Source organism: Chiloscyllium plagiosum, unplaced genomic scaffold (genome assembly GCF_037043375.1).
Source record: "Chiloscyllium plagiosum isolate Xiang-an unplaced genomic scaffold, Cpla_swu_hap1 HiC_scaffold_31, whole genome shotgun sequence".
Taxonomy (NCBI): domain Eukaryota; kingdom Metazoa; phylum Chordata; class Chondrichthyes; order Orectolobiformes; family Hemiscylliidae; genus Chiloscyllium; species Chiloscyllium plagiosum.
In genome coordinates, this window is record NW_028270169.1 from 1,631,088 (window position 1) to 1,644,002 (window position 12,915).

Consider the following 12,915-nt stretch of genomic DNA (forward strand, 5'->3'; position numbering starts at 1 on the left):
TAAAAATATTGATGTGCATCTCCATTAATATGCCTTGGCAAAGTTCACTCAGGGTTCTAGGTGCATTCTTCAAGGGTTCGGAACTGCTTTTGGTTGAATACGACTGGATAATCAGTGATTGGAAAGGTTTAAAATTATCTGATAGGATGGAATACAATCAGAATAAACTGTTTAATAAATGAGTGCTATTTAGAATGAAATAGTTAGACCAGGAACACAACGAATTTGTTATTTGGCCTGTGTGTTGTCAATTTGTGATTGTGTTGGCAAAGGCCACATAAAAACAGGTTAGACATAGACATTAAGAAGAATTAAGTGATTTACAAATAAAATTGGGATGCTGCTCATGTGAGATCAATGCCAACATAAACTGGTTAGATGGATAGTATTTCTATGTTGTAAATTCTATTTAATACTTTCAGGCTGTTAAATGTACCAAAACAGTTTAAACTTCTCACTGGAGACTCCCCATTGCAATGTCATCCAGCAAGCCAATTTCACCATTTGTTTCATTGTGGTTGTTGGCTGAAGGACCATCCTTGTGTTGGTCTAACAGTCTTACCCTCTGGTAGTCTCAGTGACAGGCTCGTGTTGGCCAGATCTCCATCTCTCAGTTCCAGCCACACAGTTCAGAGGGAGGGACATAGTCCCCTGTAGGTGGCAACACTGCGGCCAGACTGCAACACTGCTGTGTGCCTGTAGGTGGCGGTATTGTGGCCAGGCTGCAGTACCACTAGGTGTCTGTAGGTGGGGCCACAATTTTAATATTAAACCATTGAGCAAATAGTGAATTAAATTATGAAAAATTCTCATTAAAGTTTTCAAATAAATCCTCCAAATTACTAAGACATTCTTAAATCCTGAATAATAACCAATCAAATGCTAAATGAGAAATTGGGTTCATGGCAATAACCAATGTGATACTGAGTCTAAAACAGAGCACAGGAAGATCTCAGATTATCTTCTGCGCTGTAATCTAAACTGGTACGTCAGTGCACTGAGGAGAAACACTCACCACCCATTTCTTGAAGTGTGGACATTGAGTGAATTGGGTTAAGTTTGGATTTAGTTAAATAAAATCAAAAGATAAAAGTAAAATATCCTGGAAATTGAGTTTCTGTTGCTGCCTGAATGCCACATTTCCAGCTTTTGTTGCCCTTCCATTATGATTGTAAAGCGTAGGAGATAGATTAGCTAACCACAGGCTGGGGACTGAAACCTGGGCCTCCTGGTCTGTGTCAGGACTAATTCACTTATATCATTTATTTAACACTGAATCATCTGACCAAAGAACAGAATATGGAATTTGCAAAACAGAAACTGGCCATTTTGTTCAATTGATTTGTGCCAGTGTTTAAGCTCCAGAAAAGCTTTGTGCCACATGCTAGTGAAGCGAGGGACAGGGAGAGCGCGGAGCTGAACACGTGGCTGCAGGGATGGTGCAGGAGGGAGAGTTTTGGATTCTTGGATAATTGGAGCTCTTTCTGAGGAAGGTGGGACCTCTACAAGCAGGATGGTCTTCACCTGAACCAGAGGGGTACCAACATCCTGGGGGGAAATTTGCTAATGCTCTTCAGAGGGCTTAAACTAATGCTGCAGGAGGATGGGAACCTGAATTGTAGTTTCATATCCAGGCGGTTGAGGGCAGTGAGGTCAGGGGTAGGTTTACAAGGTCACAAGTGGGCACTGGCAATTAGGATGTTGGTTTGAAATGTGTGGACTTTATTGCCAGGAGCATCCAGAATAAGGTGGGTGAACTTGCAGCACGGTTTGGTACCTGGGATTTTGATGTTGTGGCCATTTCAGAGACATGGCTGGAGGAGGGACAAGGATGATTGTTGCAGATTCCTGGATTTAGATGTTTCAGTAAGAACAGAGAAGATGGTGGGGGTTGGGGGGGGGGGGAGCGGGGGGGGGGGGGGGGGTGGTGGAATTGTTAATCAAAGATAGTATTACAGCAGCTGAGATAACATTTGAGGACTCATCCACTGAGGTAGTTTGGGCTAAGGTTAGAAACAGGAAAGGAGAGGTCACCCTGTTGGGAGTTTTCTACAGGCCTCCGAATTGTTCCAGTGATGTAGAGGAAAGGATAGCAAAGATGATTCTGGATAGGAGCAAGAATAACAGGGTAGTAGTTATGGGGGACTTTAATTCCCCCAACGTTGACTGGGAATACTTTAGTTCAAGTAGTTTAGATGGATCAGTTTTTGTTCAATGTGTGCAAGAGGGTTTCCTGACACAGTATGTAGACAGGCCAACAAGGGGCGATGCCATATTGGATTTGGTACTGGGGAATGAACCTGGCCAGTTGTTAGATTTGGGGGTAGGTGAGCATTTTGGCGATAGTGACCACAATCGGTTATGTTTGCAATGACAATCGGCAGGGATAGGTTATACCGCTGGGAAAGAAGTATAACTGGGCACAAGGCAATTATGATGCAATTAGGCAAGATTTGGGATTCAGGGGATAGACACACTTGAAATGTGCGACTTATTAAAGGAACAGCTACTGCGGGTCCTTGATACGTATATATCGATCAGGCAGGGAAGTAGTTGTCGAGAAAGGGATCCACGGTTTACTAAAGAAGTTGAAGCTCTTATCAAGAGGAAGAAGGAGGCTTATGTGAGGATGAGGTGTGAAGGCTCAGACAGGGGGCTTGAGAGTTATAAGTTAGCCAGAAAAGATCTAAAGAGAGGGCTGAGAAGAGCCAGGAGAGGACGTGAGAAGTTGTTGGCAGATAAGATCCAGAAAAATGCTAAGGTCTTCTATAGGTGTATTAGGAATAAAAGAATGACTAGAGTAAGATTAGGGCCAATCAAAGATAGTAGTGGAAAGTTGTGTGTGGAATCTGAGGACATGGGGGAAGCGCTTAATGAATACTTTTCATCAGTATTCACATTGCAAAAGGGCAATGTTAATGAGAATACGGAGATATAGGCTACTAGATTAGATGGGGTTGAGATTGACAAAGAGGAGGTTTTAGTAATTTTGGAAGATCTGAAAATAGAAAAGACCTCTGGGCCGGATGCAATTTATCCTCGGATTCTCTGGGAAGCCAGGGAGGAGATTGCAGATTGATTTTTGTTATCATTGTCGTCAGGTGTAGTACCAGAAGACTGGAGGACAGCAAATGTCGTTCCCTTGTTTAAGAAGGGAAGTTGGGACAATCCTGGTAATTATAGGCCTGTGAGCCGTACTCCGGTTGTGGGTAAGGTGTTGGAGAAGATTATAAGAGATAGATTTATAACCATCTGGAAAGGAATAAATTGATTAGAGATACGTTTTTGTGAAGGGTAGGGCATGCTTAACTGACCTTATTAAGTTCTTTGAGAAGGTGACAAAACAGGTGGATGAAGGTAAAGTGGTTGATGTGGTGTATGTGGAGTTCAGTCAGGTGTTTGATAAGGCTATTGCACAAAATACGGAGTTTTGGGATTGAAGGTGATTTAGCAAATTGGGTCAGAAATTGGCTAGCTGAAAGAAGACAGAGGGTGGTAATTGATGGGAAATGTTCATCCTGGAGCTCAGGTGTGCCTCAAGGATCTGTTTGGGGGTCACTGCTGTTTGTCATTTTTATAAATGATCTGGATGTGAGCGTAGAAGGATGGGTTAATAAACTTGCAGATGACACTAAGGTAGGCAGAGTTGTGGATAATGCCGGAGGATGTTCTGGGTTACAGAGGGACATAGATGAGATGCAGAGCTGGGCTCAGAAGTGGCAAATGGAGTTTAATGCTGAAAAGTGTGAGGTAGTTCACTTTGGAAGAAATAACAGGAATGCAGGGTACTGGGCGAATGGTAAAATTATTGGCAGTGTAGATGAGCAGAAAGATCTTGGTGTCCAGGTGCATCAATCACTGAAAGTTGCCACTCAGGTTGATAGGGTTGTTAAAACGGCATATAGTGTGTTGGTGTTTATTGGTAGGGGGATTGTGTTTCAGAGTCACGGGGTCATGCTTCAGCTGTATGAGACACTGGTAAGGCCACACCTGGAGTATTGCATACAATTCTGGTCACCGCGTTATAGAAAGGATGTGGAAGCTTTGGAAAGGGTTCAGAGGAGATTCACTAGGGTGTTGCCTGGTATGGAGGGAAGGTCTTACGAGGAAAGGCTGAGGTAACTGAGGCTGTTTTCATTGGAGAGAAGAGGGTTGAGAGGTGACTTAATCGAGACGTATAAGATAATAAGAGGGTTAGATAGGGTGAACAGTAAGAGCCTTTTTCCTCGGATGGTGAAGGCTAACATGAGGGGACATAGCTTTAAATTGAGGGGTGATAGATTTAGGACCGATATCAGTGGTAGTTTCTTTACTCAGAGTGTAGTAAGGGCATTGAACAGCCTGCCTGCAACAATAGTGGACTCGCCAACGGTAAGGGCATTTAAATGGGCATTGGACATACATATGGATAATTATGGAACAGTGTAGATTAGATGGGCATGAGATTAATTTCACAGGTTGGCGCAACATCAAAGGCCAAAGGGACTGTACTGCGCTGTAATTGCTATGTTCTAAATGTTTTACACAATCTGCATCATTCCACCCTAACATTGCTAATAAAAGGCAAGATTTAGAAGTTTGTGTGTATACAATGTCTGACTGAGCAATGGATAGCTGACTACCAGACACAGAGCCACCAACAGGTGGCAGCAATACCACATTTGGCGTGAAATGGCAGTGAGTCAGGAACAGTCACACGACAGACACTGAGAGGATTGAGGGATGAAGTGAAGCTGCTGAGATCAGGTCCACCTCTTAATTTATTATAAGATCAAAAGGCATAAGAGGATGACATTCAGCCCATTGTGCCCAAGTTAGCTCTCTGAACATCTGTTTAATTAGGTCTGCACCCTCCATCATGCTCTGGAACCCTGCATATTTTTCCTTTGAGTGTTTATCCGCTGTCCATTTGTAAGTTACTATTGAATCTGTTTCCACCACCCTTTCTGGCAGCGCATTCCAGATCACAACAGCCCACTGTGAAAGATCCATGTTCACACAGACAGGGCTCTGGTTCCTGGGATACTCCTTCCAACAGTCTTAACGAAACTTGTGGCCAGTGTCCAGGTAGCCGGACTCGGAGTTTCAGAAATTTCTCCTGAGCTCCGGTCCCTAATCCAGGAGCTGCTCCTGGGTCTCGGTCACCGGCTCAGATTTGCTTCACACTTGGGAAGGATCAGACCTGTGGAGGAATGAGTGAAACTATCTCAGAGAAAGTTTGATTTGGGTGAAAGGCTGAAGCAATATTGAAGGTGCAGCTGGTGCAGAGACTGGACAAGAGGTGGCAAAGCACAGAGAGCAGGTGCTGCTAGAGAGACCATTCAGGAGACCCGGGCTCAGTACAGACAGATTAACGTGTTCTGGGATGTCCATTCAGAGCAAGAGTTTAAGTGAAAAGTGTCTCTGATCAGGAATAATTCTTGTTCAATTAACCTTTCTGATGGGTCACCCCGAACTCACTGCAATGCCAGATGTATTCCCAGGACCTTGTGCTGAAGATGATGGGGGTGCCAAATCTGCCATGTTTGAGCACCTACAGCCAACCTATCTGGAATTCCCAATAAAATGTGTTTGGATTCTAGTGGATTCTGATGCAACTCCATATTGAAGTGAGATAGTTGTATGTCAGTCACAGGGGTGACGATGGCTAAGTCACTCTTGCTCACTAGTTGCACACTGACTGGTTATTCTCAGATGTAGAAACTACTCCTCACTCAGTGTCCCAGACAGAAGTGAAGTCTGTTGTGGGTCAAAGCTGCTTTTGAGGAGCAGATATCATAAGAAACTGGGAATCCAGCAGGAAGGGGAAGGGTAGTGAGTTGTAGCTGGAGGAGAGACAGTGATGGGGAGGAGGAGATGGAGGAGGAGGGGTGTGAAGGGGAAGTGAAGAAGGTGAGGGGGAGGGGGTGAGTGATGGGGAGGGACGTGGGGGGATGAGAAGAAAAATAATGGGGGAGATTGTGGGCAAGGTGGAAGTATGGGAGAGTGAGGTGGAAGTGAGGGCAAGTGTGAGTGAAGAGGAGGGAGGTGGGAGTTTTTCAACAGCTATTGGAATGTGTAAGTGGTTTAAATGGAAGCTTTACTACCATTTCATTCAATATATGCATCCTAAACGTCTATCGAGTTATCTCGCACTCAAACGACATAATTACCAACATAAACTCAATGTTAGAGGAAGAAATGAAACAGAAACAGAGAGGGAGACTGGATAAAAAGTTACAGAGTGACAGGGAGAGAGGGGGATAGACAGACACAGAAAGAGAGAGTGAGGGACAGAATGATACAGAGCAAAGATAGAAAGAGAGAGACAGAGAGAGACAAAGAGAGTGTGCATGTTCTGTGCCCTGTCTACTATTGCTGATTGCTTGAATTGTGCAGTCTGTGACTATCTCACCTTGGGAACTGCAGTAATCCCTCTCCATCTGGTCCTTTAGAGGCCATTTCAGCCTCTCCAAGCTGCCTCTTGCCGGCCTGACTCAGTGCAGTGAGCACTCTATCTCTGAACAGTTCTGGAGGTGATGACCCTCCATTTGACCTCCTCTGTGGAATATTCCAAACTATTGTGAATGTTTAAAGAAGTCAAACTTCTCTCTTCCAGACGACACCAGTTTTGTAAGGGGTGAATCAGCTTCTGGGTTAGCTTGCTGCAGGACAGTACAATTAGACACAAGCATTAGCTGGTTAATGACAGAGAGCGATAGCTCGCTGGTACTGCCCATGTGACCAACCTGTTACCCCTCAGGTCCTCCAGCTCCTGCTGCAGTAACTCCATTCCCTGCTCTGCCTCCTGCAGCTTCCTCTTGAGAACGTGGATCTCCTGCTGTGCCTCACACTTGATTTCGTTAGCCACCACCACAGCCGTCTGCAGGTCTGCCTGAAAGTGATGCCACTCCTCAGCCTCCTCCTGCCCAGAAAGGAGAACAGATTCATGAGACCATAAGACATAGGATCAGAAATTAGGCCATTCAGCCCATCGGGTCTGCTCCTCCATTCAATCATGGCTGATAAGTTTTTCAACCCCATTCCGTTGCTTTCTCCCCATAATCCTTGATCCCCTTGATACGCAAGAACCTATCTCTCTCTCTGTCTTAAATATACTCCGTGACCTGGCCCCCATAGCCTTCTGTGGCAATGAATTCCATAGATTCCCCACTCTCTGGCTGAAGAAGTTTCTCCTTATCTCCATTCTAAAAGGTCTTCCTTTTAATCTAAAGCAATGCCCTTGGGTCCAAGTCACCTTCCTAATGTCTACTTTGTCCAAGCCATTCAGTATTCTGCATATTTCAATTAGATCTTCCCCTCATCCTTCTCAACTCCATCGAGTATAAGTCACTGAATTCATCAGATAGTCTGGAGTCTTTCCTCACCTTTATTGTTCTCCATGAACTAGATGTGAGAATAACTGAAAGCTAATCATTGTTTGCATTCATAGTTGTCTCTCGAGAAGGTGCTGGTGAGGCACTTTCCTCATTACACTGAATGGTGTGCATGGCTATTCAGAGGGAGGTTTGAGTCAGTCACATCTCTATGGTTCGAAAATCACGTGGAGGTCAAGTGGTAGATTTCCTTCCCTAAAGGATATCAGTGAACCAGATGGGTTTTTACAAAATAACTTGTAGTTTCATGATCACCATGACTAAGAGAAATTTGCAATTCCAGATTTCTTTTATTTAATTAAATATAAATTGCCCAGCTGCCACAGTGGAAGTTGTAGCCATGTTCTGGAAATCTCTGATTTTCTGATGTAACCACTAAATAGCTACTGCAACAAGACATTCAGGACGATGATTAACTAGCACATGACCAACACAAGCTTGTAAACTTGAGATCATCCAAAACTTCTGCTGTCTTAACTCACACCAAGTCCCAGTTTCCTCTCAGCTCTCTAACTCACACTGGCCCCATATCAAGTAACAACATGATTTTAAAGTCACCTCTTCCATGGCCTTACTCACCTTCTCTCTGTAATCTCCTCCAACTCTCCATTCTTCCAATCCTCATCTCCTGCACACACTTCAATTTTAATTCTGGCTGGGTCCTCAATTACCAAGGCCTCAAACTCTGGAATTTCCTTCTTCTATCTCCCCCCTCTATCTCACAGTCCTCCTTAAGATGCCCCTTGCAACATATCTCTTTAACCACCATTTTGGTCACCTGACCTAACATCACCTGATGTGGTCCAATGCAGTACCTTGCTTTAAAATGCTCCTCTGAAGTTGCTCAGGTGGTTTCCAGATACAAAGATGATTAGAAAGTTGTTTTTGATGATGATCAGAGTCTCTTGTCTTACTCAATAAAACATTCACACAATCTAATATACAAATTAAGGATTATAAACCAATTGTGTTGGAAATAGTATATTGGCATGGTTAGAGAATTGGCTCATGGGCAGGAAACAGCAGGTGGAGATAAGGGGCTCTTTCTCAGGTTCGCAAACTGTCACCAGTGGAGTTCCACAAGGATCAGTGCTAGGACCACAGCAATTTACAACACATATTAATGACTTGGAGGAAGGAAGCAAATGTATGCAACCAATCTGCAGATGGCGCAATAATAAGTGGAAAGACAGGTTGTGAGAGGGATACAAATGGTTTACAGAGAGACGCTGAGAGGTTAAGTGGGCAAAAAGTTTGCAAAAAGAGTATAATGTGTAAAAATGTAAAGTTGTTCATCCTGGAAGGGAAAACAAAAAACAGAATATTATTTAAATGGAGAAAAGCTGAAGAAAGCTGCAATACAAAAGGACCTGGGAGTACTTGCGAATGAAAAACAGAAACATAGAAAGCTAGCACAGAGGTGCAGCAGGTAATCAGGAAGGCTAATGGAATGGTGACCCTTATTTCAAGGGGTTTGGAGTATAGGATTAGGGAAGTTTTACTGCAACTGTACAAGGTACTGGTGAGACCACATACGGAGACCACATATGTGAGCGGTTTTGGTCCCCTTATTTAAGATATTATTTCACGGGAAGTGGTTCAGAGAAGGTTTACTAGGATGATCTCGGGGATGGAGGGATTGTCTTATGAGTAAAAGCTAAACAGGTTGGGACTGTACTCACTCACTGGAGTTTAGAAGAATGAGAGGTGATCTTATTGAAACATTTCGGATTCTTAAGGGGCTTGACAGGGTCAATGCTAAGGGAATGTTTCCCCTGATGGGAAAGTCTAGGTCCAGAAGGCATAGTGTCAGAATAAAGATGTACCAATTTAAGACTGGGATGAGGAGGAATTTCTTTTCTCAATGGGTGGTAAGTCTTTGGAACTTCTTACATCAGAGAGCTATTGGGGCACAGTCCTTGTGTATATTTGAGGCTGAGATAGAGAGAGTTTCTTGATTAGTTGGGGAATGGAGGTTTATAGGAAAAATCAGGAAAATGGAGCCTGTTGTGAGTTAAGATATGAGCAACAGAGGTTTGTAAGAATGAGGGTAGAATTTGGGAGACCACCCAGGTGTGAGCAGAATTGTCAAGTCTTAGTGGTAACGAAAGAATGGATGAGGACTTCAAGACCAGATGAGCCACGGCATAGAGGAAAGTCAAATAATGTTACAGAGCTGGAATTAAGCAGTTCTAATGATGACATGAACAAAGTGGAAGCTTACCTTGGGATCAAACCAAGAGTATGAACAGAAGGACAATCTCAGACTATTGCCAAGGAGAGGAATAAAGTCAGTAATTAAAGAGTTTGGAACAGAGACTGGACGCAATGGTGAAAATAGCCAGAGCAGGGAATTGGTTCGGACTCCTGGGATCAGAAACCACCCACATTCTTGAATGGATCTGGACTTGTCCCTAATGCATGGAAATCTAGATCTTTATCCATGAGCCATTATAAGTATGAGCAGATCTGTCCAAATATCCAGTTTGGACCAATGCAGGATACCTTTCAGCTGTTGTATTATTGTGTATAGCTCTAAAGTGGGCAGCACGGTGGCACAGTGGCTAGCATTGCTGCCTCACAACGCCAGTGACCCGGGTTCAATTCCCACCTCGAGCAACTGTCTGTGTGGAGTTTGCACATTCTTCCCGTGTCTGCGTGGGTTTCCTCCGGGTGCTCCGGTTTCCTCCCACAGTCCAAAAATGTGCAGGTTAGGTGAATTGGCCATGCTAAATTGGCCGTAGTGTTAGGTGAAGGGGTAAATGTAGGGGAATGGGTCTGGGTGGGTTGCTTTGCGGAGGGTTGGTGTGGACTTGTTGGGCCAAAGGGCCTGTTTCCACACTGTAAGTAATCTAATCTAAAAATCCTACTCAAAGCAGATTGAAGTGAGAGGTGCAACTGGGGTCCTGCTTTCACTCAGGACAGTTTTACTGACCTTCATTTTTTTGTTAGACATCTTAAGTTGCTTCTCCAATTCCCGTTTCTGCTGTTCTAAAGTCATCACTTTCCCTGAAAAGAAAAGGAATTAATCAATGCATTAATCAATTAATTAGTACACCACAGTCCAGCTAGGCTCAGGTGCAGAGGTGCTGGCATACCCCGATGCCTGAACACAGTTCCTATTATAAATGTCTGACTTGGGTCCAGAAACAATTGCAAATTCTTTACATTTTTGTACTGTAATAAAATACAGAATTCTTTAGGGATTTATTACATTTCTAAAAGAAAAATGAAATTTGAACAATAAAGTAAATATTGCATATTGGCTGGTAGAATCTGCAATATCTGTATTGACATTACAAGCATGGAGTCACATCAGGAAACAGGAAAGGGTTCGCGAGTGACAGTCGGTTTGTCACATTTTATGTCAGGACAATGTGGTGAAGCAATTAAAATAATGGAATATTAGGACAAAACCAAATAACAGGTGCAAACCTCATGGAGGAGGATCTACATTGGGCGGAGGGTAGAAAAGAGCAGTTGATAAAGGCAATGAGATTTCAGAAAAGATTTGAGAAGCACAGAATTGGGCAGAGAAAAGGTGAATACAGAATGCTACTTAGACAGTATTATAAGAAAACCAATGAAGTTAACAAAGACTAAATTTACATTTTTATTAATTCACGGGTTATGGGCTTCACTAGCTGGCCCAGTATTTATTACCTGTCCCTAGTTGCCCCTTGAGAAAGTGGGGGTGAGCTGCCTTCTTGAACCACTGCAGTCCATGTGCTGTATGTAGACCCGCTATGTTTTTAGGGAGGAAATTCCAGGCTTTTGACCCAGTAACACTGAAGGAATAGCGAAATATCTCCAACTCAGGATGGTGGGTGGCTTGGAGATCAACTTGCAAGGGCTGATCCTGCCATGTGTCTACTGTCCTGTTCTTCTAGTTAGAAATGGTTGTGGATTTGGAAAGTGCTGTTTAAGGATCTTGGATGAATTTCTGCAGTAGACGGTACACATTACTGCTACTGAGCATTGGTGAAGGGAGTGGATGTTTATGGATGCAATGCCATTCAAGTGGGCTGCCTTGTCCTGGATAGTGACAAGTTGTTGGAGTGTTGTTGGAGCTGCACCCATCCATGCAAGTGGGGAGTATTCCATCACACTTTGATTTGTGTTTTGTAGATGATGGACAGACTTTGAGGAGTCAGGAGGTGAATTAATCTCTGAAGAATTTGTAACCTCTGACCTGCTCTCCTAGCCACAGTATCTTTAAGGCTGACCCAGTTCAGTGTTCTCTGGCTGATGAATGTTGAGGTGTCAGGACAAGGTTTTAGGGTGTTGGGTGTTCTGGAATTAAAAAGTTCTAGAACCTACCTCTCACCCTCACTATCAGTCCAGTCGTGACTATCTGTGATGGAAATACTGACTTACCTTCAAGGTCCAGGATGGTCTTGTTGTTATGCAATTGGACTGCTTGAAGTTGCTCCACGTGGTCCTGCAGTTCGAAGATGGTTTCTTTCATGTCTTTGATTTCTGATTCTCTGTTTCTTGTCTCACCCTGTAGCTTGTCTGCAGGGAGACACGGTTCCTCAAGCTGTGATATGTCCTGTTCAGACTGCGCCTGGAATCACAAATGTCCTCAGAACTTTGTGTTGAAACTGCACAAATTTGGTAACAAACTAAGATCAAAACACTGACAGAAACTGCTGGAAAACTCAGCAGGGCTGACAGCATCCGTGAGATGCAGGGGTAAAGTTTCAAGTTCAATGACTCTTCATTTTGCTGCTTTCTTCCCACAGATTGTGCCATACCTACTGGAATTTGTTTGTGTTTCAGATCTCCAGTGTCCACAGTTTGTTGTTTCATTCACGACACTGGCAGTTCATTTTTTAAAATTAGATTCCCTACAGTGAGGAAGCAGGCCCTTCAGCCCAACAAGTCCACACTGACCCTCCGAAGCATAACCACCTACCCTATATTTATCCCTAACTCATGCTATGGGCAATTTAGCACGGTCAATTCACCCTAACCTGCACATCTTTTTGGATTGTGGGAGGAAGCCAGAGCACCCGGAGAAAGCCCACGCAGACACCGGGAGAACGTGCAAACTTCACACAGACAGACTCCCGAGGCAGAAATCGAACTCGGGCTCCTGGTGCTGTGAGGCAGCAGTGCTGACCACTGAGCCACCGTGCCACCCCAGTGAATCCTTTCTTCATGGATGGTCAAAGAAGACTATGATGATTAGACACACATTAAGCAAAGCAAGTCACAACAGCATTAATCTACTGCTGAGAGTGTACATGCCAAAATGATTGCAAATTCAATTGATCAGGAAACACAAAGTGTACTCGCAGAATTATCAATATTTATTTTGGTTACAGATTAGAGCCTTGGCTTTAGAAGAAATGAGAGTTTGGGAACCTTCAGTAACATTTCTTTGAATATTGTAAATGTATCAATTGTAACTTTTTAAATTCCAGAACATTTCCTTTTAGAGAGAAAGCATCCCCCACTGAAGGGGGCTAGCATTTTCAGGAACTGTATCCCAGTGAGAGTCAGCCCCTTCGGGAGCTGTATCCCAGTGAGAGAC

At 43.7% G+C, this 12,915-nt stretch overlaps 1 protein-coding gene and 1 long non-coding RNA gene across 3 annotated transcripts in view; one reads left to right on the forward strand and one right to left on the reverse strand.

Moving 5' to 3' along the window:
• Window positions 1–12,915, forward strand: part of LOC148141837 (uncharacterized) — a 198,623-nt gene that overhangs the window by 150,563 nt on the left and 35,145 nt on the right. The gene's annotated exons all lie outside the window — the stretch shown is intronic.
• Window positions 4,714–12,915, reverse strand: part of LOC122563846 (cytospin-B-like) — an 81,811-nt gene continuing 73,609 nt past the window's right edge. Inside the window, exons 3-6 of one of the 2 annotated variants that reach the window (XM_087977115.1) lie at window positions 11,754–11,943; window positions 10,312–10,385; window positions 6,729–6,904; window positions 4,714–5,182 (exon numbers count right to left, since the gene is read on the reverse strand). In XM_087977115.1, the coding sequence (XP_087833241.1) occupies window positions 5,161–5,182; window positions 6,729–6,904; window positions 10,312–10,385; window positions 11,754–11,943 (462 nt within the window). In that variant the 3' untranslated portion in view covers window positions 4,714–5,160. The remainder of the gene's footprint in view (window positions 5,183–6,728; window positions 6,905–10,311; window positions 10,386–11,753; window positions 11,944–12,915) is intronic. The other variant, XM_087977114.1, reaches the window with a different exon arrangement.